Source organism: Rissa tridactyla, chromosome Z, assembly GCF_028500815.1.
Source record: "Rissa tridactyla isolate bRisTri1 chromosome Z, bRisTri1.patW.cur.20221130, whole genome shotgun sequence".
NCBI classification, from domain to species: Eukaryota; Metazoa; Chordata; class Aves; order Charadriiformes; family Laridae; genus Rissa; species Rissa tridactyla.
In genome coordinates this window covers 67697174-67721418 of record NC_071497.1, presented here as the reverse complement: position 1 = coordinate 67721418, position 24245 = coordinate 67697174, and the positions used below count along the sequence as shown (strand labels likewise).

Here is a 24245-nt window from a genome sequence, read left to right as displayed (position 1 = left end):
ATCAGAAAGATCTTCTGGGCTTCCTGAAATGTCAGTCATCATGGATGCATGCTGCTCCAGACACCGGCCTAGACATCTAAAGATATTCATTTTTCCAGAGCAATACCAAGGTTTGTTTGACCCCAAGTCTCTAAAAATTCTAATACAAAAATTGTGCTTCCCATCCAGACACAGAAAACAATTTGGAAAATTGGAAAGTATTATACTATGAAGTGGCACTTGGAAACAAATAAACATGAATTTCTTACACAGACCATTACTGATCTAAGGTGGCAATGGGAACAAAAAGTGTTCAGAGCTATAAATGGAACTGTGTCTTTTTTTATTATTTTTAAAGATCCCTGAGAGATTCTAACATGTTTTATAGATCTTCATGAAATGTTCATAAGACAAATCAATGTTCAGGCAGTCTAGTTTCTTTTATGCAAAGAAAGATTTCTTAATAATGAAATAACTACTCCTTACTCATTACTGCAGGTTTGGTTGTTTTTTTCCTTTGAAGTTGTTTTAGAGTCCACTATGGGCCTACCCCAACAACTGAACTAGACAAGACCTTTTATTATTATACAGCAAAGTGTTCAGGCCATTTCTTACCACGCTCTGAAGACAAACAAGCTGTTAGTGCAACAATAGGCATGTGCACAATAATATTTTGAGTATTTCTGCTTATATTTCATGAGGCTAGAATGACTCCACTACTCAATTGACTTTTTTTTTTTTCATGTTACAGGTATTTTTTGCTTCCCTTAGCAATTTATCAACTCTTCTTTGCATAGTATTAGACCCAATTTTTACCATCAATTCCTTCATTGAGAAGCGTGTTCCTTTCAGGAAAGTCTCATGTCAGGATATCACTTTTGACTAGATGTGGGATAATCACCGTTACTGCCCAATAAGTTCTCATGAGCCAGCTGTGTCCCTGCTGAGGATACTGACTCTGGAACGTACAACTTCCAAAAGCTTAAGCTGCCTTGGAAGAAGTTCCAAGCCTCCATTGAGTCAGTCTAAAACAAAAACCAGTCCGAATGTCAGGTTCAGACTGATTCCCAAACGGATCAACTTTCCCTGTCCATTTTGAATAAAGGCAAGCTTGAAGCTAGAAAGCATTCAACTGGAACCCACTTTTGATTCAGTAAATTGTAATAACCAAGATCTACCCCCTAGCTCTACAGCTCACCCCAGCTCCAAGTTTTCAGTAGCCATAAATGATTTTCCACCTCTTGCACGAGGCTAAGGAAATCTCCAAATCTAAAATTGAGACTAAGACAGTTAGGTTAACATTAACTACACAGAGCAGTAATATACACACTACAGTGATTACTTTCTCACTTGATTCCAGAAAACCTGTGTTGCTTTAAGGTTTGTAAAGTGTTCAGACTGAAGAAACCACATCGGAATAGCCTGTATTGTTGCTACAGAGCTACAAGTGCTTTAGAATTTTATTTAAAAAAAAAAACTCCCAGCATGGAGACCAGAAGTGATTGTTCCAATTATATACTCCAATCCCTTGCACAAAGACCGGCAATAAAAATTCACTGTGTGAATCCTACAAAAGTATCATAAAAGAAAATAATAGATAGAAAATAATAGACTGGATTTGCTGACAAGTCTAATTCTAAGTAATAATTTTAGATATCTTGGCAGTTAAAGTTACAATAGCGGTCCACACCACTCCTTATATGTTTACACTTTTACTTAACTTAGCTTTAAGTCAGATACTTCTCTACTGCTTTAGAGCCAGAAAAAAATGCACTCTCCATTGACTTTCCACTACAGGAACAGCTTTTTCAAATCTAAAAGTGGAAGATAAAAAAAACCCCCAAGCAATTCAACAGATTATCTAATTGCAGCTGAAATGCCTCTTTAGAAGTCCAAATTGCAGAGAGCTGCAATTGCTAGTTCACCTGTACACATATCAATTAAAGTATACATGAACCCTACTGGAAAATACATTTTCCTTAAATTGGGCTGAAGATATACGTCAGTACATGTAAAGATGACAAACTTCAGACTATTTTCCTCAAAACAGAAACTATACTAATGATAACTGTTGTGTTATTTCTATTTACTGCATAGAACTAATTTAAGCTTTAATAAATAACCATTTAAGGGAAAACTAGAGTAATGCATGTAGAGGTTCCACAGATTTCTGTTTACTTGTTTTAAATGACTCCTACCATCCTTAAACCAGTTTAATATATACTTCTTACTGATTAATTTAGCATATGTATTTACCAGAAGACCACATATTATGGCCATGTCTAATACAGTTTGGTCAACCACTGCAGGCAGAAACAGCAAGATGTAGTTTTACGTTCAAGACTATTCTGAGTAGTTAAATTTGGTTCTCTAAACCAGCTCAAACCTTACTAAAAATGCATACAATGAGGCTTAAAATATTGTTAGAAAAATGTACTGAAGAGTTAAATTGTTCTTTGTGAATATCACGTGGTCTTGAAAACACTGAGCCTCTTTTCTACAAGCATCTAGATTTTCAGCCTCCGTATCCCATTTTGAAGGGTTTAAGAGTCATCACATTTTTTCAAACCTAAGAAAACCCATTGAGTTCAAATTAGACTTTCTGTAGAAAGTATATGGAGGCAACAGTCACTAGTTATAGGTTTGAGCACTCCACTACAGTGCCAGTTTTAACATCACAAGTGTTAAATTAAAGTTATCAGACTAACCCATTCTGAACAGGAGATGTATTTATTCCATAGCATTTTGGAAGCCTGTAGTATTTTTCCCCAGTGATAAAAGCTGAGATTAACTAATATAGTTTAAACCCTCATCTCTATTTTTTCTGTTCCTAAAACAAATGAGATTAGCAATCCTAGCAGTTAGAGATTAGTTCCAGATTTTCTGTGTAAACACAAATCCGCAATGGCACCTTTCACATGCATATAACTATACATATATGGGATTTTACCTATATAGACTGTCCTAAACTCACAGTCACAATGCTGAACTCTTGGAAGGCATACATTTTACTCCCATCACCAAAGCTCCCTATATATTAGCTACTTACAGACAAAATGGGCAGGGTGAACCCCACTGTGTAGAGGACAGTGGATGTGATGGTACTGTCATGGAACGGATACTTGATGCTGTCATCATTACAGAAAAAGCCTCTCTGATACGGTTTTATTTTGGCCAAGTTTAGAACACCAAGGGGTAAGCCAGCTGTTGGTGGAAGGAAAACAAAAAAAAAAAAACAAAAACAAGAAATACATGTGGTTAAATCAAAAAAAAAAAATCATTTTTAAACATGCATGGAGGAAGCTACCAAACATGCAAAACTCAAATTTCCTAAGTAGCATGCAATGCACACACTTACCAAATCCTGTTTATAGAAATTTAGCTCCTCTAGAAGCCTACTTCATAAGGACTCTGAAGTTGCCCACCAGATACAGAAGTTATTAAAGTATCAAGTTCAAAGTCCTTTTATCAGTAAGGTGAGTTATCACACACCGAACCAAGATTATGCTTAAGAAAAGCATTTTCCTCTCACATGACTGAGTAGTTATCGAGGGCAGGCTGCCTTTTCTGTCCCCTCCTTCACCACCACCCCACAACACTGGCTTGCACCTGAACTACCAGCCCTGTTCTATACACTATAATCTGGTTAGTGTTTACAATGAACAAGACAAAAATGCATACAGATTTTGTCATAGTTAAGGAGTTAAAGATTTCATGCAAGTAGTTTTCATGCAGGTAAAGGGAACAAGAGAGCTGCAGAGACATCAACAGGAAATACAAACACTCTGAATGGACTGCATCTCAAGGTAATGAGAATTTATATTTTTAAAGTTGCATTTATTTACACAGCTTTTGTGCACTTTGGAAGATTTCTGCATGAAAATAACTAAGTTATTAACATGGGAACTGTGACTCGGGTACAAAGGATAGCCCTCTGAACTTGCACTGTGTGACATATTACCTATTCCTGCTCTTACAAGTTCATTCCCACCACACTGGCAGTCATGCCAACGATGACATCAAGACCTCTGACAATTACATTCTGGTCTGTAACTTAGTTTTGACAAGAAGAATCGGCTAAGGAATATATGTTTGCAGGAACAATGACCTCGGGAAACTCAAGTTTGTAATTTTACTCTACATCCTCATCCCCCCTTCCTTTGGTTCCCTAAGCAAGTAATAGACCAACGGTGATTAAATAAGGCATTGCTGTAAGAACTGCAAAATCCTTAAGCAAAAAAAAAAAAGGCAGGTTTTTGTTTAAAGCAAGGTAAAAAGAGGCAAACTAAATTTTTATTTTCCCCAACTTCCATGTAATATACAATACTACATATAGACACTCTATATGTAAATTAGATGGTAAGTGCAATTACTGAAGTAGAAAAGACTACTCATGATATAAACAAACTGCTGTACTGAAAACAAAAGACATTTCAAAGAATTTCAAGTGATGAGAGATTGCTTTGATTTCTGTTGACACTTGTTACGACCATTATCAGATAAGTCACTTAAAGGGGTTTTAAATAAGCTTATTCCTATATACTTCATTAGAAGAAGAGACATCGGGAGTGAAACAGTTTGAACAGCGATAAATCCTGGCCCCTTCTTTGAGATGCCAATTCACAGTGCAAAAGCTCATGATGTGCATACTGAAACTGTGTATGTGCTTGGTAATACCCCAGCTCTGAACTCCTTTTAAGAAAATTGCTATGGTCACAGAAAGCAGTTTGTCAGGAATTTAAAGCCCCCTATGGAGCAAAGAATTTTTTCCTCAAGACATCTGAAATCCTAAGGTCTGTCCACACTTAGCCTTAACAACTGAGGATGGTAATGCACCAAAGTATTTCAGCAAATGCTTACCATCTTACCAGCAAAACTTAAGAAAACCAAACACCACTATGCTTGTTCAGCTTTAAGCACAGTTTTTCCATGAAGCAGGACGACATACCTTTGAATCAACTGCACCTCAAAAGTCCTTCCCCCTCCTTTGGTCTAGTGATTGGGAAGAGAGCTAGAGCTTGACAGAATGCAGATGGCAGAAGTAGCTGAAACAGCATTGCAGCCCTTCACATACGAAGAGGGCCACACTGAAGAACTTAGAAAGTTCACTTGGATCAAAGGACGTTGCTGTATGTTCACATATCTGGAGCCAATTTTCAGCTGCACTCAAGACCATGGCAAGATTCCACTAACGTAAGTCAAAGCCCATGTTTCCTGTCTTTATCTCTGCTATTGCATACCCAGTGTCAGGATGATGGAGTGGCAAAGCCATTACCTATTTGATACAATCCTATCTTCTCTAACAGATCACCAGATTTTCACATGTGGAAATACCACATCCTCATGGTTAATTTAAGCACCAGCTTGTGTTTTGCAGAAATGGACTACCTAACAGACAAATACCTCTGTTTTCCAAGAAAAGCTGCTACAACTCAACACGAAGAATTTTCCTTTTTCATTTAATTACATTTTTCAGGCTTCCAGATCAACCTTTTTTTAGCCAATATTGCCAAGTTTTTACAATAAGATTGAGATGTTTTGCTTTGGTTTTGTTTCTGGGTTTAAATTCATAAGGACAGGCTATTTTATTTTACCAGCTGCCGAAATACGTTCTCTAAGCGCTCCAGTTCAGAAACTAGAAGACACTGCAGCAATTCACTTGCAGAGACAGAGTTCTTAGCTCAAAAATTCCAAAATGTTTTGCCACCAAAGTACACAGGTTTACAGTCATGCTTTTGTTCAAGGAAAATTTCTTTAGGAACTGGAAGAGAGCTATTACATGAGTGTACATGTAAAGAGAAAGTACCAAGTTTGACAAACAGTGTTTTAAGCCTGCCAGCAAAACAAACAAGCAGTTTGAATATGAAGGGGTTTTTTTTGTTGTGTAATTGCAGCAGGAGAGAATTACTCACTCTGTAACCTAATTAAGAGAGAAACTTGAGGGTTTGGTGTTGTTTTTTAAGTAGGGAGAATTCCTGACAGTAAGTGTTATGCTCTCAGTTTTCATGAAACAAAGAGGAAAAGAACTCAAGATTTAATTTAAGCTTTCTTTTCTTCCTATTAAATAATCTTCTTTATGTGAAATTTGTTATGAGAACTTTTACATAACCAGCAGTTACCTAATTTTTTCCACTAACTATACATTTAAATATTTCTTTGTAATTTTTTTCCTTTCTACATCTGTTTAATTGAAAGGAAAGGATGCACCTTTTTGCTAAATCAGACTGATCTGACTACATTATACAGTACTTGGAAAATACTTTAAAAGTGTGTAATCTAGAGTTGGAATTAAGAAACATGTTTCCACTTTCAACCATGAGATTCTGGGAAAGGAGTGGGAAGAGGAAAAGCAGCAAATAAAGGGCCAGCTGACGACAGTTTCACCAAAGCAATTGCAAAATTCATTTGTATAGTCCATAGCAAGATGATGAGAGAAACTGGAAGTTGGTTACACATCTTTAACTGCCTATTTCCATTTTTCACGTTACTGTTGGAATTCCTACTGCAATCTAAATGATGCACTGCTTGCCAGCAGTGGAGTAGAAGACTATGTGAAATGGTGTTTAGTTGAACATTAACCTATCCCAAACAATTTTGCTCTTGCTTATTTTACAGGGAGAAAAGACAATACTTAGTACCTATAAGCAAATGGTCCTGAGGTTTCACCACAACAGAAAAAACCCACTAATTTAGAGAACGGCCCACTATTGCCATGACAGGTGCCAAGCATCTCCATGACCTTTAAGCAGGCGGACTGTACACTGGACTTCTGAGGAATACATGTATGTTCAGTTTCATTAGCTTCTACAAACTGGAGGAAAGGGCGACCATGATTTAGTGAGAGATAAGGCCAAAATGCAATCTTGTAGATCCACTCTCATGCCTTGTCTTCTTCACAATGTTCATCCTCCTGCTTTTCATCTAGCCAGTAGCAGCAGTACCCTCTGAAGGTGCTCTTTGAGGCAACTTTGCACCTTAAGGGATCATAGTGGCTCAGTTGTTATTCATATCCTCTTAAAGCATGGCCTTCAGATGTAAAAAGAGACTGTTTCTTCAAGTTCCCCATGCTTCAGACTCAGATTTGGAGTTTCTCTATTTTCTGTTAAAATTTGTCTAGTTGATCTTGTCAAGGACCAGTGATCAACAGGTTCTGGGCTGTTTTGCTAGGTAGTAGCAAGAAACAGATGACAGTCCTCTGGATCTGGTTTCTCTCCCCTTTAATTATACAGTGACAACAACCTGATCACTCAAGTGCTCTGAAACTGGCCCATCCAAGACTAAAAGACCAGGAGGCACTTCTGTAATGTTCACACAAACAGACGGGCTAACCCTGAAAGCTACAGCAGCAGTGACAAAGTTGAACAAGAAAAGAGTCTGCAGAGATTTTAAGCCTTTACCGATGAAAAATAGATGAAAAGCTTCATACACATGGACAAAAATGAAAGTGCACAGGATGGAGAAGAGGAGGAGAAGAGAGAGACAAGACCGGTATTTAAATTATTGAGCAGGGCTTGCAGGGAAGAGACAGCCTTAAGATTTTGGCTAGAACTGTAAGAACAGGGTAACACATATTTGTATGGAGTAAAGCTAAACTAGCTGAAGTAATTACATGGGCTATGCTGAGTTCACAGTTTCCAACTCTAATTTGTAGGTTCAAGCCTGTAGTTGTACTGTAGTTTCCATTGAAAACCTACAGATAATTCACAGTAATATTAATAGCCTACAGGGAACTCATATTTAATCACAACTGGCTGGACAACACGGCATGACACAAAAGCCTGTAAGGAAGGAAGGGAAGTCCAGAGTGGGAGACTAGAGAGAAAGTGACTGTGAGATTGGTTCTCCACCCACAGAAAGGGAATGTCAAGAAAAAACAAAATCCAAAGGAAGTGGGAGGTGAAGTCTTCCTTTGGCAAAAAAAAAAAAAAAGACTGTTTAATGAAAAAAAGTTTGTTTCTGTTTCATATTTTTTTAAAGATTAAAACAAAAAAGTCATTTCAGTTCCACAATTTATCCTAGAATTGGAAGTGCTGGATACCAAACTATGATGATATGATCTTTTTACAATATGTGTAACACTGCACTAATATTCTGTTTTGTGGCATTTATCACACCTGTAACTTCAGAGTTAAGTTCCTTAAGCTAGAGGCAAAAGTAGTTGGATTCTGATACTTCAGTGTTCACTTGGCTTTGTCAGCAAGCTGCATGGGATATTTTTCCCTGAAGAGGGACAAAATAGCATTTATAGCTGAATTAGCCTATTCTACTTACGGCAGTTGCCATAAATATTTAAGACCAGCAGAGAATATTCTTCAACAGCTTGAGGGTCTGAAAATACTGTCAGTGTACTACTTGAATTTAGAAACATTTTCTTAATTAAGTCTATGGACAGAGTTTTAGATAAGTCTTACACTTTAAGACAAGTTAAGTTTTATATCTGAAAAGAGACTCTTAAGTTTCTAACCATTTCAGTTATACTGTACCATCTAGTTCAGAACCAAGCGTGGTACTCACAAAACCTGGCTATGCTTTCACGAGAAATTCAAGGCAACCTAGACTGTCCTGCTCTTCTCCCACCTATGACCATCCACTGCTATCCCCTTCCTTGCAATGGCACTAGCTTTCCACACCAACCTGTCCAAAAAAAGCAAAAACCCATGCCTACACAACACAGGTTTTTCAGGAGCACTTGCTCATCTGGCCAAGGGCATGACTGTTAGAGCTGGTGTAAAGGACGAAATAGGATAATGTAGCCAAGGGTGCTGAAGAAAGGAGAACAAGGACAGGCTAGCCATTATCTCACATCAGCTTAAACACCTTGTGAAATTGTTTCCGAATTAGTGGCAAGTTTTCCTCGCTGGTTTGAAGTAGTTCAAAGGAATGCATTGTACTTTTTGTAAACATCCTTTAATTAGCCCAACTGGCCTCCTTATCTGTGGAAGCAACTAAATCTTTGCTTGAGTCTCTGTGCCGTCTTAAAAACTTGCGTTGGTGTTCCAATTTCTCCATGACATGCAAGAATCCTACCTGGTTCTCAATGAGGAAGTTCCTCTCATTTAAACAAATGAATATCTATAAACTGGGAGAAAGGTAGCTACCTTTAAGGGATACTATGGCATACGAGAATATTACAGCTTGATTATTAACCAAAGTTTTTTCCTCGTGCTGTACTGAACTCACAAGTAAGTGGTAATGAAGAGAAACTGTACTAGACTAACAGAAGACTAAGAAGAACTTATATTTCTCTACATTTAACCTGAAAACAAGGGATCAATACATTCTGCACTTGATGTGCTGACAGAAAGTCAACTTCAGCTTTTGTAAAAAAAGCCACAATTTACAGTTAAGTTGCGGGGTGTCAAACAGGAATTCTGTCTGTATCAGAGAAATAAGCTCCATAAAACACAGCAAATGACAGCCTCAAAACACATCAGTTATTCAGCTTAAAGGCGGCTCATTTAAGAAAAAAAAGTATTTTTCATAGCCTACATCTTTATTAGAGATGATGCTGTTAAATAACCCCACAGACAGATAAATGACATCATTCTGAGCTGAACCTATACGGCTGGTAATTATTACTGAGAAGAAAAGGAGAATTTATGTTCTCCCACTCTTACACATGTATTTTTGCTTTTATTTTCAGCCAGGACAACCATATTTGCTTTGCTGCTCATTTTACACTGTACAGTCTGAGGTAAGGAAGTATGCAAGGGATTTAAAGAAACTGAGACAGGTCAGCCTCATGCTGATGGAGAGTTTGGGAGCATCTGTAAAAGAGACTGTTCTTTGCGGAAAAGCAGACGTGCTGAAAATTTTTTCCCACAAGCAGTCAAGAGAAAGAATCAACACCTCAGACAAGAAGTTCTGGGAATGGAGAAAACTATTAAGAGGAAGAAGATATTAAAAAACCCAAAGTATTTAGACTTTTGACACCTAGAGGTGAGGTATGAACAAGAGGAAAATTAATACACTATTTTCAGTAGTTGAGTTCAGTGGGTAGCCCACAACTCACCTCCTAGCCACTTTAAAGGACTTTATCTTACTTTTATACCCCAAGGAATGCAAAGTATTTCTGCTACCAACAAACTGATTGTTCTGATAACACCAGAAGCTGTGCCAGGCTTCAGTAAACAGGATATATGTATTTAAAAGCCTGAACTACATTCTAATCTCTGCTACTATTCTACTTGCAACTACGCACTACTTACACTTTTATTTGTTTTATGATCTGTGATTTGGCTAGCTGAGAAGCCAGATCAGCAGCCTGGGCCAGCAGATGAGACAGTTTCACTAAACGACTCCCTTAGCATGCTTCACACTTTTGGTTGAGTGGAAGGCAAGGGTGATGGAGGCAAGAAGTGAAGGAAACCTTCCTTTGAGCTGGACCAGCCTCAACACAGAAGAGCGCAATTTCTAGTCCAGTCACTTACTAACAGAGAACTACATCATATTCTGGTTTCTCCACATTCACATTCAACAGTTTAGTACCAAATGGGAGCACTAGTTTGGTTATCTACTTTATCAATCCATTAGAACAAGTCGCAACACTTATTTAAAAATATTCACATAGACAAGTGTATTCACCCCTATATCTACATTTCAGTCAAAGAACTGGACTTTTAGAAGCACTAAGTACCTGTTAGTGTAAAAACATGCAATTTTTTCTCCTGTAAGCATTTACAGAAGTACAAATACAAAATAAAAAATGCAGAGAGACAAGACAGTAATATATCCTAGCCTGCTCTATTACTTAAACAGAGAAAAAACAGGCAGCTCAAGTGAGCCAGTTGCAGGTCACAAGCAAAGGCTATGTATGCCCTGGGCCCTGCTCTTTCAGAGGGCAGAGAAGGTTGAAGTTAGACCAGTCAATCGACAACCACCTGGAACTCATTAGCAGTTCACCCAGTGGGGCAGAGGCCAATCACCCTGATTACTGACAGAAAGATTTAAGACCCTCAGATTAACAGCTAAAAGTAAAAGACACTAGAGATGGCAGGGGGTGGGGTGGTTTGAGAGGGAGGTCAGCAGCTCCTTGTGTTGCAGTGCTGCTCATGGGGCGGGGAAGAATCCAACTGGCTGCAGCCAGAGCAAGCCAAATCGACTTCTCCCACTGTAACCCTTCCTATTTAGGGGAAATGAATATTTAATCACTGCTTGCATTATGTGCTCAGTATTACATTCGTTATTGGAGGCTTTGACTGTATTGTCTAGAGAATTAAAAATCCCATAGATACAAATCCATGTACACGCCCCCAAAGATCAAGATCTTCCATAATCTACTTAAAGCACTGGGTTTACCAGGCAGGGAAAACAATACAGCAAAAGAAACTGAACTCCTAAGGTCAGCTGTTGGCAAGGCAGGGAGGGGTGGTTTGTTTTTTTTTTTTTTACTGTAGGCATCACCAACTCTGAATGTCATTTAAGACCGCTACTCTTTTAAACTCCAGAAGTTATAACTTTCTTCATTTTAATTTTTGTTTTGTGGGAGTGCAGAGCAAGAGGCTTTCAGAGTATTTCACATATAGCTACACACCATAAACTGAAATACTATTCAGTCTTTAAAAATATAATGGGCAATTAGTTATTAGGAGTACAAATGCCGTTTTTCCAATGAGTCTCACAAGCATAAGAGTATTTTATTTAAACAGTCTTTAACAAAGTCACGCCTTACACGGCAGTGCTACAGAGGAACTCAGGATTTCCATAAGTTTGTCTACCCTGTCATCCACCAGAATGTCATTTTATACTGAAACATGGTGTCATGAAGCAGTGTGTGAAGAGTATCTTTAGTTATCAGAATCACATTTTTTTCATGGTACACTGAACTTTTTAGTGTCTAACAGCACATTTTGAGAAGATAAGCTCTGTATCTGAAGATAAACTAGATCTAAACAGAATTTTAAAAGGAAAAATGAAAATACCCTTTATTTTAAAGCTATCAGAGCAATTGTTTTGTACTGATTCAGAAGACTTCCTGAGAAGTTCATTTAACCAGAATTTGTAAGAAATATTTATACAACATTGCTTTTGATATTTGAGTATAATGAATAATGTAACAGCATAGAAAGTCTTCCAGTACTCATATAGTAGAGCAGGTGTCACCTTCCAGTTTCAGTAGAAGTTTTCAGTGTTAAACTTGTGATCTCAGTTTCTATATATTAATGATCAGAGATTTTCAAGAGCATTAGACCTAGCCCCTGATTGGCTTGAAGTATTTTAACTGAATACTAGTACTGCAGTATAAGCTTACTTAACGAAACAAAGTCAAAGCCATAATTTCCTGAGTCAGCAAAAAGCTACAGAACTTGTTTAAGAAACGCCAAGAAAATGAGACACTGCCCAAGATGATGATTTTTGGAATTTAATGGGGAGCAGTTCCTGACTGGAGCTATTTGCAGGTCTTGATCTCACTGTCTCCCTTCTGTATCTCATTCAGCACCCTCTTGACCCCTTAAGGGCCATATATGCTCCCCATTATGTTGCTGCACATGAGAAGGTTCCCTGGTTACAGTTAGAAGGTTATTCTCTCAGGTGTCTCCACCACTAGTTTCCAAACCAGCCCCTTCAGCTTAAGGTAAGCATAGTCCATTGCCCTTCATGTACCTTAAATAAGTAGATAAGCTTAGGTACATATGTGTTCCTTATCATCCCAGCACTCCAGTTGCAGAGAATATTGCACCTACTGTTAAGTTTCAGTGTCAGTCAGGACAGGCTTACAGTAATCTGCAGATCTGCAATTACAGAACAAAGTTAAAGGGACAAAAAATGGACTAAGATAAACTAGGGGGAAAAATTCTACCTTATTATAAGTGAGGCGGAAGCTACCTGAGACACTGAAATTTGATATATAATCCCTTCTACACTTAAGGTGAGCAGAACTCCTGTTTGGTACAGCTTCCTCCTTCCGTAGGAAAGGGATCGTGTAACAAACGGCTGTGACTCTTCTTCTATACCAGGGATGGCTAGCTAACATCTCAAAGCTACCTTAGGAGATCAAGCAACCCCCATGGGGCCCCTCTGAAAGTGTCATGATTAGCAATGGCAGCCAGAGGGGAGGAGGCACTAAAATCTAGGCTAGGTCTTGCAAGATCCATTGTTTCAGCAGCAGCATCACAGAAAAAAAGGCTGTATTGACATGGCTCCTGCATACCTTTGGTTCCATTTAGCAGAACTGGGATTTATAGCAATTCAAAAATGGGTGCCTTGACCTGACATACTTGCCTTTCTTAATTTAAAATACAAAAAAAGCTTTATTTTCCTGTTACCAAATGCCACAGGAAGAGGAGTGACAAAAATGTGTTGAAGTATACTACTGAAGTACCTTAACACACTGAGTAAGACTGCATCCTGGTCACAGGTTTTTAAAGATGAATCAGCAAGGACTATAACAGACCAAGAAGAGCCTATTAATGCTTCTCGTACTGGTTGTTTCAAATCCCATCACTCTCTGTTACCATAGAGTGTTTGATAAGTGCACCAGACAGTTTCAACACTATTTTTCTGCACCACATTCTGCTAAAGAAGCTTACTTGGGTCTGTTTTTGGCTTCTATATAAACAAGCAGTCTTGATTTTAAAAGCTGGACCTGACTGTGCTAGAAGGATTCATGTACCAGAGAATCTGGCAAAAGTAGTTTGAAAGGCAGAATTCAAGTTTACCAAGAGACACATTTTAGTTCTGTGCCTCTGAGATCAGTCTTATAACTTGGAAAGGAAAATTCCTACCAGAAAGTGGGCCAATTCATTAGCAGTTGATTGTTAAACAAGAAGAGACAAGCAGAAGATCCTTAATATAAGTGGCACAATTTTCTTCCCTTTTTTTTTTTTTAAACTGCAGGACTATATCGCTCTGGCTGGAAAATTGCTTGTGAGCCTACTCAAAGGTGGGACTGAGAAGTCTATTGCCACTGCTGAACTGACTAGTGTTTCCTGGTGTAGTGACAACTATGTTGTTTCAACAAAACAGTCTAAGAAAGTACCTTAAAGAAATCTTGCTTCTTCAGGATAGCCCAGTTTTATGACAAAAATTAAACCCACTTAAAGCTAAAACTAGTCATCCATTATCTGACTTTATAGTGTTTGTGGATTTTTCAGTTGTCTTCAGTCAAATATTTAACCTGATTAAACCCCAAGAAGGAGAAGTTTCTTTTGCAGGATAGGGAAAAGAACCAATCGGAAAAGAACCAATCCCTGGCACCACCACCCTGAGCAGATACAGCAGTATACCAGATACAGCAGATAAGCCCATACCAATGAACCTGACTTTTTTAAAGCCATACTTATGTGGGTGTGTATCTTGCCAATAAGAATAAGGCTCTATGTAATTCTGTTCAGCACTTTCTTTTTCTTTATTCCTCCCCACCATCCAAGAGGAGTTTGTTTTAATTCTCCTGGACTAATTCTGGAAAGTTGTCGTGGATAAATCCAAGTCAATTGGAAGGCTACTAAGCTCAAGTTAATCTCTTATCATCAGGTACATTCCAAAGATAGGTCACCTCTTCGTGCTACCTGCTTCTATGGCTTTAACACAGTCACAGATAGAGGACTATGACAGCTTTATCCTGTCATCAGGATCTGGTCAATGCAACAGAGCTCCTACATAAAACTATGCAGTAGCAGGCAATCATTAGTCAACTCTTTACTTCCCCTCCCACCAGGGCTGATTGTGGGGTTTCAAACCATGCTGCTTTTAGTCAGTATGAGTATGCTATACAGCTCTTTAAAACCAGGTCAGCATATTGAATCAGCTCAGCATAGGCTCAACAAGCACCGAAGCATAAGGTGAGGCAGGGGCAGGACCTCTTCAACTGAGATGAGTTATTTTATCATTTAGCTGTAGCTTAGTACTTTGTTTTCTACAGAAAATATGTCAGAAGACCCTTCCCTCCCATTCCCTTAAGCAAAGGTCAACAGCTTCCACATAAGCATGCTGCAAGAGCCCTTCTGTCTGTCTAAGGTTGAAAAGTCACCAGGATTCAAGCAGCTGGTAAGGAACTTCACTGCTGACAAGCATCTTCCTGTATTATGCCAAGAGGAAAAAGTATAGTGCCGAGTTCAAGATTTGGCTCTTGGGAAGGTATTGGAAGGTGAATTAGGATTTATCCATTGCTGTAAAAATCAAGTGCAAGAATTTGTCTTTTTGAGGCAGGGGTTAACTAGAGTACACGATACACTTTAAAAGCAATACTTGGCAGAGCAAGAACCTGATTACTGACTTTGAATAGCATTCATTAACTAGTCAAGTTGTAACCTGAAGCTCTTCTGTAGGCTTTAGGCTTCCTAGCAAGACACAGAGAGTCTCTGGGTAGAGCATCTTTTTTAACAGGTGGCGGGGGGTGTGTGGAGGGGGCAGGGTAGAAGTGGCTGGTGCCAACCTAAGTAACAAGGAACAACATCACAACCAGAGTATTCAGTCTCATGTGTTTGAGAAAGCACAGTGGGAGAGGTAAGATTTTCCCTGGTTTTAGGCGACAGCCATGTTTCTAATGAACTGAGAGTCAGCTTAATGCGTATCATCTCATGGTACCTGGTGGACATTGTCATTTGAAGACAAGCTGCCCTTTCACATGAACCTGTTACAGCTTAACAACATATTCATGCACTAGAAAAAAAGATTTAGCATCCACATGGCATGGAAAATGGTGACACATATGTCAATGAGTCACAAGTAATAGGGGAGGATTTATTTGAACTAGGGCAATCAGGAAGTGCTAACCCACATAGAAGGAGGCCTTCCTTGACTGAACAGCAATACCTTAATTGTCACGGAGACGGCTGCCTTTAGTGACAGTAAGAGTATATACTCTGAAAAGGGAAGAACAGCACCTAAAGCAAAAACATTGTAGAGGGTGTGCAGAGTGGTCCAACCGTCTCACTCTCCCAGGTGACATACTGCAAAAGCAAAATCACCTGTCCTATACCCATGCATCTGCCGTTTAGCATGATGCTCTGTATTACACAACATTCCATCAGTCTTTAAATTGTAAGCTTGAAAAAAAAAAGTGATGTAAGCATTTCGTATTTCTGGGTTTAGTTCACATGTTTTCTGTGTGAAAGACTAGACATCCTCCTTCCCTTACTCAGAAGCAGTTACTCAGTAAGACTGCCACAGACTCACCTTCCCCACCACCAGCCACCTACCAATCTCCTTTTTGCACAGGTACTGCTTGCAGCTCAGGGTACCTCAACACCCAAGTAGCAGACAGCTCCACTGCTCCAGAATGGCTGTGCAGTAGGGAATTTTGCATTTGGTTTCTTGAGCCAGCACAGGGTGGGACATGGAGAAAAGAAGAAAAAAAAGAAGAAATCCCTACACATACGCTAGATTCTATGACAGTTTTAAATATAACTAAGTAACTTTTTACTATTTCCAACATATTGCAGAAGAGTGGAACAGAACAGCGAAGGGCCAAATTCTTTAGAAGACATCAATTTTTCTCATCTTACGTTGTATATATACTTGTATTAGACCAGCAATCATATATTGACAAGTATACTCCCTAACTAGTTACAATTGCATGTCAGTGATTGTATAGTCAGGCAAGGGACGAGAGAAACACAGTTCTGTCGTACTGCACCCCTGCACTCAAGTTAGGCATGAACTGCAACAAGCATAGACCAGATGCAAGCTGTCCTAGAGTCTAGTGTCACAGAGAATGTTTTCCTTATTGCTCCAGTCTCCTCTGCAGAATTCACTTTAATCTAATTTGGTCTTAGTGAGAGTTTGGTTTAAAGGTAAGTGCGTTTAGTAGTTCTTCCACTGACTACAGGAATATTGCCATGGGTTTCCCAACTTCTTTCTTTAAGTGTTGTTTACCTGTCTTAATGAAGGAGCCTGATTTGCAGTCAAACAATAGACCTGCAAGAGTGACATAGAGTACATGTATAGTGCCTGATGAAGACACCAGTCACAAGTTAACTAATTAAGTTATTCCAATAAGCTATTATTTTTTGCATGACAAATTGAAAGTGTAATAAACCCTAAGAATCAAGTCTCAGTATCAGTGAAAAGTGTTTTCACTATTGTCTAGAAATGTCATTCCATTTACACATCTGTGCCATGCTATAGAAAATGTCTCTCCATCAGAAAAACAAGGGACAAGTAAGATGAGTATGCAGGAGAAGGAAACAGTCCAGTCCATTCATGTTTTCCAGTGATGGAAAAAATCGATCGCTGTCAACTGGAGCGCACAGGGTAAGGGAGCTGCTGCCTGCAGCACTGCAGAGCTGCATACAGACATGCAGCACACGCCCACCCAGCACTGCAGATGAGCACACACTCACAGAATGCAGATACAGCCTCATCGCGCTATTTAAGGACAGCTACTGCAGAAATCTGCAGCTTTTTCTTTTTTCAGATTACAGAACATGAAATTAGTTTAATGCTGAAACACTAGTATCATTTAGAAGGAAAGAATTATCAGCCTGGTAAGAGAGAGTTTTTATTTATTTTCTCATGGCACCAAAGACTGCTTTCCCTGAATTCTCTTTACCTTACTGGGTAGAAAGGTGTATGAGGGAGGGAGTTTCCTTAAGGCTAATTAAGAGCAGCCTTAAACTTAAGTTTCAGACAACCAAACTGATCTAATAGCTTAATGCCACATGAAGGGGGAGATGTTCCTCCCTCCTGTGCTGCCTGCTCTTTCTTGATCTCTTCCTTGGTTTGTTACCTCTGCTCCATCTTGGTCACTTGTCAGACCTTTCAGTAAACCCATTTACATCACCAAAAATCACAGGAAAGCTCCTTTTCCCTTCCTACCCCTTTGGAAAACTTGTGTTAGGAGAGTTGAACCTGTACAAAGAATGGTTTGACTAAAACAGGAGTAAGTCATAGATGTAGACAGTCAGAGTCATCCGCTTCCATTGTGGTGAGATAATGGATAAGCCAAGTCACCGTAACTTGAAGTGACAGCCTTAGTTTTTTTTCTGTCCAACATTGCTGAGACAAATTAATTTTTCTTCCCCAACATCACTTACTATGGGGAAGGTGCAGGCAGGAGCGGGAAGAGACAAAAGGCAAGCTCTGTATCAAGTGACTAGTTAGAGCTACCTTAGGGATAGTGAGTAAGCTACTGGTAGCCCTTTTTGTGGTTACCAAGATTTGAGATTTCAGTCTGCTGGTCTTCATAGTTTTGAACTTTCAGTATGACACAATTAAAGGAATTTTCTCTTGGAGGCTTCATGGTCTCTTTAGTGGAGATACTAGGTATCAGGTTATCAGTACCCACAGGCCACTTTATCTGGGCAGCTACTTCGGTCATTTGAGCAGATATCAAAGTGCACATGGGGGGGAAAGGCAGGGAAAAAGTGACAGTTAGAATAAAGTCCACAATCAACAGGAACTATTTTTACAGTAAAAAAATAAAACAGATTCCCCTTTTAGACACACAGGCTGAAGAACTATGTTTTTATAAGGGCTTGTCTCAATTACATGAGAGTGAGGGAGAAAAGAAAGAGGATTTGGTCCTATATCCAGTATCTTTCCTTCCCTACACTTAAATATTTTCGTCTCAGCTAGAGTTTCACTGAAACCTGTAACTCAACGTGCTTAAAGTTGCAGGTGTCAAGAGACTTCATGTTATGCACTGCCTGCATTTTCCTCCCAAGGGAAGAAACAAGCCCAGGGGAAAATAAAGAGTCTGTCAACCTTCCAGCAGACTGAGGCATCAGATTAGGGCATTTGTGATCCAAATGCTACACAGGGGCAGGGGAAGGTGTGTAAATTGATATTACAATGCAGGGCAAGGTCAAGAATCTACTCCCCAAGTAGCAACTTGGAGCAGGGAGAAAGCTTCATTCTTTTAGCTTGATAGCCCTCAAGTCACATGCCTCCTATAGTCTTAATTTTAATATATTTTGTTTTTCTTGATTACTCAGTATTACTGCCAGATTACTTGGGATATACACATATATATGCTTTGAACAGACCAAAGTATATGCACAGTACAAACTTTTGCCTGATTATAAAGATTTTGTAATGACAATTATTAGGACAGACAAAACTGCTTTACTGGCCATAAAGATGGCATGGAAGTTTAAGTCTTGCTACAATATAGCTTTGTAAAACTTCTGATCTGAATAAAGACTGCTCCCATATGGATCCACTATCACTCTCCAAAAGCGCGCTCTCTCATACAGCGGTTATTCAGAGCAATGCATCATTCACCATAATTTTGTTCTTCAATGCCATTTAGCTACAGGTACCATTGCTACTTGAAGCATCTAGGCAAGGTAAAATATTGCTCACTGTGTTCATACTGATGCTAGAGACTTCTTCAACCAAGAGGGATTTCATGAGCCAGACCTGTTTGACTGAACACCACCCACTGAGAAAGTGCTTAGATTTATTACTGAAGTACTGCTCTCATTAAACATCCAAAACTAACAGTTCCTAAAGTTGACCAAGTACATCTTCAGATACTGAAGACCCTTCCCAGGCTCTCAACACCCAGAGGGCCACAGGAGTCACAACTCTTTACAGAGTAAAGCTTCCCCTTCACTGATCGATAACTAACATCATTACTCTTTATACCGTGTCATTACACAGAAGGAGAAAGTTAATGCAAATTGACAGGCCATGATGTAGTTTCAACAGAGCTAGAGATCGAAACACAACAAGGAAACGTTAGGAAGGTGCTACTATTCGGACTAGCCAAGACAAGCACTGGCAGTGCCGCGGCAGTGTGCTGTGGCTGTTGCGGTTCCACAGACGGCTATCACCGCACCAAGGCATCACTGCTCCTGCCCCTTCTCCTGCCCCTCTCTGCTGCACACGGACACCAAGACACAAACACCACCTTCTAATAAACACCCCATTTCACTTTCAGCCTCAGCCTAGAGCATTAGTGTAGTGTCACCGAGACCGCGTACAACTCAACCCTTAAAGTGAACCTCTTCTCTACCGCACACCACCCATCGGGCCACCTCTGCCGGAGGCTGGGATGGAGCATGTTTCCCGTGATGCCGGCCCCTCTCAGGGCAGCTTTCCGACCCACCACGGGTGACAAACACATCCCAGGCTGCAGACACCTACCACCCCAGCACAGGCTTTTGCCACAACCGGTCTAGAGCCGACAGAAGAGGTTAGGGAAAGTAAGGACAGTAAGGAAAGTAAGGACATCAGAGAGAAGAGGCAGTTCCAGATGTCAGTGGATGAGCAGCAGCAGCTCCCTCCCCGCAGGGCTCTCCCCTTCCCAGCCCGCGGTCCCGGGAGGCGACAGTGGCCGTACTCCTGTGGGCGGGGGGCGGCAGAGCGCGGCCCCGCCGCCTCCCGGGGGCGGCGGCGAAGGGGAGGGCGAGACGGAGATAGGGACGGGGGTGAAGGGAGGGCAGGCAGCAGTGGAAGCGGCAGACAGGCAGGGCCAAGGCGCAGGCTGGAAGAAGACCCGCTCCGGGGTGGTGCCTGGCGCCGCGGGGAGGGGGGAGGCGAGCATGCCATTAGCCCGGTGCCGTGCGGGGAGGGAGCGGAGCGCGGCGCCCCGGGGACGGCTCCCCTCGCCCCCCCACCCCCGCTCCGCGCCCCGCCGACCTACCCAGCACCACGCAGACCACGTCCAGCGCCACGAAGGGCAGCCGCCTCCTGTCAAACATGCTGGCAGCGCCGGGCGCCCGGCCTCAGGCGCGGCGGCGGCGACACCTCCTCCTCCTCTGGCGGCGCTATGACAGCCTCTGCCCTAGCGCGGCGGCAGGGAGGAGCTCGGCCGCCCCGAGGCGCTGCTCGCCGAGCCAATGGCGACCGACCAAGCGACCGGGCGACCGCCCCTCCCCCCTCCGCCGCGATGCCGGCCCCACCGCCCGCACTGCGCTACTGCTACTGCCGCGCCGCCCGCCGGCCCCTTAAGGCGGGCGGGAGGAGAGAGGAGGGGACGGCGGCGCCTCCGCCCGCCCCGCCCGGCCGCCGGCACGCCCCAGGCACGGCCCGCGCTCCAACGGCCGGCCGGCCGGCGCCCACCAATCGCGACGCGGCACGCCCCCTGCCGCCCCGCCCCCGCGGCGCGAGCCCCGCCTCCCCCCGGAGAGCCGCCTGCCCGCCTGAGGCGATGGCGGCCCCTCGGCCCCGCGGCGCCCCTCCGTCCCGCCCGTGCCCTGCCTCCGCCTGCCTGCCCGGCTGTGCCTGGAGGCGATACGGGCAGCGAGGGGCTGCCGGGGGTGACAAACACCCGGCAGGGCTGTTGGTGGAGCCCGGCTCGGCCGGCCACCGGGGCTCCAGCGCCCCGGCCTGCCTGCCACGGAGCTGGGGGAGCGGTCCTCTGCGGCAAACACCATGAGGGGGGGGGCTTTGGTTTGGGGTTTTTTTTTGTGGTTTGGTTTGGTTTGGTTTTTCCTTTTTTAACAAGGAAAAAGCTGTTTGCACTTCTGGGAGAGTGTTGGAAAATTGCAGAAGAGCTGAGAAGCTTGAGTTTCAGCCCAACCCAAAACAATCTTTATTTTTTTCCATGTTAAAAGCTTTTATTTGGAAAGAAAATAGTGACCAACACGAAGAAAATGTTTTCTGCATAACCGCGCTTTGCTTTTAGCAGCATTAACCGCAAAACAGACAATTTTATTGGCCAGCGTTGTTCTTGCTGTTGGGCACAGTTACCACTGACGCCACTGAGCACATCTGTGTTCTGCTCTAGGATGAGGTGGGATGAGCAGCCTTCCCACACTCACAGCATCAGGCATAAACTTCTCTGCGATTTCTCATGTATTACACCCTCTAATTCCGTAAACAGCTTCACTTTGTATTGAATCCTAAAGGCTGAGTAACAGGTTTCGCAAATCCACAAGGGAAACAAGTTCTTGAGGTGGAAATGCATCTCTAAGTGTGCTGTATCTCCGATTCAGCCATGCTGCCTAAAAAAGTTACATAAAGCAGTTCTATATAGAATATATAAAGAAGCTCTACACAGCAGCCTATACAGGAGTTCCTGATTTCAGCTCGATGCCTAAGAAGCATCCCAGCTTCTCAGGGGGCAAAATGGGCAGTCCTAGAGATTAAAGCTACCCTTGATTTCTGTAAGTGTAGCGTAATTTACAGAGTGTGTTTTCCTGTGTAAATATTGTGGGATGACCTCGCGGAGGTAGAAATGCCAGTGTCGTCTTAAAATGCAGAAAGTAATGGAACAAATTGGAGCACAACCTGGCAACAAGGAAAACCAGGCTTATCTTTGTGAGAACTGCTGCTGAACGAAAAGTGTGCAATCTGCTCTGCTGCTCACAGAGCGGGGATCGTTCACAAGGTCTTAAATCAGGAGTAGATGACATCCCCAAAATTGCAAGATGGTTAGAAAAAGCAGAAGACAAGCAATGCAAACATTCCACGCACAATTGCTGTAATTGCTTTCTTCAACCCAAAAGCATCGCGTTAATCTTGTTCGGGCTGCGCAGCAAACAGCTCTCCTGATCCACACCCCGATGCAGTAAATTAGAGACCAAGGAGATTGCGCTAATTTAAATGGATCTCTTCCCAGAAGAATGTAAGCAAGATAGTGATTACTCTTAGAAACACCTGGAAATTGGGCTGCAGCAGCACAGCATTCATCAACAAGAGAAATTAATCACGCTTTATTGTCTTGCAGTTTCTACATCTCTGTTTCACCCTTGAGATGTAGCTTGCCTGAGGGAAGAGGCATCTCTGCAATCTTCTGCCAGAATTCAGGGAAGAAAGCAGTCCCCCAGCTCCTCTCCAAACTTTCCGTTGCACAAGGGATATGAGCCTCGCTGTTGCAACCCTATTCCCATCTCTAGGCTTGCTATGTCTCGGAAACCCCCAGCCAAGCACAGCGTGAGCGATTAGGTTAGCACTGTTCTACGCTCTCAGAAGGCTTTTCTGGGCCCTCACATGCCGGCAAGTATTAACCATGGAAGCACGCCAACCCAAGCACTTTCAGCCTGAATTACTACTCGGATTACTCCAGGGTTGTGTCGGTACAAGTACTGCATCTTCAGATATGTTGTTATTTCACACAGAAAGGATGTTTTGGTGCAAAACTGGGGGGGGGGGAGGGGTGTGGGCTGTGGGGGCAGGGGGAGCAACCAAAACCCTGCATGCTTAAGCACCTTTAAGAAATAATAGAGTGTCTGTGTCAGCAGCAACGCCCAGGGTAGCAGAAATGGCAAACTGATAGTGCTTCATCAGACAGTTCGCTCCCAAGGGGATGGAGGATGTTTGATTATAAATACAAACACAAATCATGTTCAGCATCAGTGAAAGTTTGGGGTTTTTTAAGTATACAACACAAGTATCAGAGCTTCTAAATTTCCTCCTGGTACTGCGCGAGTTTTGTAGTATCTTCTGACTTTGTGGTATTTTCCTGTCTAGGCTTTGCTTGGTGTCTGTCCTCTGCAGCAAGGAGCTTAGATGTCCACCATTCTTTCCCACCACAGTGACCCAGTGATGTTGCGGTGGATTCACCCGTATGCTTAGCAGGGTCTATGATAAAGAACATTTTTGAACCGTGACGCGAGTGAAATGAAGGTAACAGAGAAAGCTCATAAGTTGTATTTTATCCCTTCGTTAAATTTACATTTTAAAATAACGTAATATTACTCGGATATTTTCTTTTTTCTTTTTCTTTTTTTTAATTGTATCTTTTTGTTTGTTTAATTGTGTAAGTGAGCAGCAGAGAACACCAAGACCAAGCTAAAGCCCTGTTCAAGTCTTTGTTTTCTTTCAAGTCTAGAAATCCTGATCTTCAGTGTTTTGCCCATCCTCCTTAAAAGTTGTGTGTGTACTAGGACTAAACTCTCAGGAAGTTTATCATCAGTCTGTAGTGGTACTTGTATGATAATTAATTAGTACTGGCCCAACAGGACTCTTAACTGCAATTAGCATTCATATAGATCAGCAGCTTTAGTAAATGATGGGACTTTCCCAGGCTTGTTTCTCTGTAGCTTGATCTGGGGTAGGAGTCAATGGCTCTGAATGAGCTGTTACCACTCAGGAAAGGGATGAGGGGTCACGGTGGATAGTTCTGGGAAGCCATCCTCTGAGGGATGCCACCAGAGTGCTGGGAATGCTGTCAGGGAAGACATCAGAGTAACCCATCAAGTATCGTTATGACACATCCCTGAATGCCGGCAACCCCACATCAAAATGGATAAGCAGAAGCAGCGAAAATTCAAAGGCAGGCAAAAAGGATTTTTAGAACTGGTATACAACAGCTTCAATGCAAGAGAAACAGAAGTAGAACAGGATTTTTCAACATGGAAAGAGAGTGATGGGAAAGGAAAATTCTTTGTGAAGTACAGATCTATAAAATAAGGAAAGGTGCGGAGAAGATGGTA

At 41.7% G+C, this 24245-nt stretch overlaps 1 protein-coding gene across 2 annotated transcripts in view; it reads right to left on the bottom strand.

Annotated features, from left to right (window-relative positions):
• Window positions 1–20823, bottom strand: part of PLPP1 (phospholipid phosphatase 1) — a 67414-nt gene extending 46591 nt beyond the window's left edge. Inside the window, exons 1-2 of one of the 2 annotated variants that reach the window (XM_054185314.1) lie at window positions 20510–20819; window positions 3029–3183 (exon numbers count right to left, since the gene is read on the bottom strand). In XM_054185314.1, coding sequence (XP_054041289.1) covers window positions 3029–3183; window positions 20510–20567 — 213 coding nt within the window. In that variant the 5' untranslated portion in view covers window positions 20568–20819. Of the gene's footprint in view, window positions 1–3028; window positions 3184–20509 lie in introns of both variants that reach the window. The other variant, XM_054185315.1, reaches the window with a different exon arrangement.
• Between the last annotated feature and the right edge of the window lie 3422 nt (window positions 20824–24245).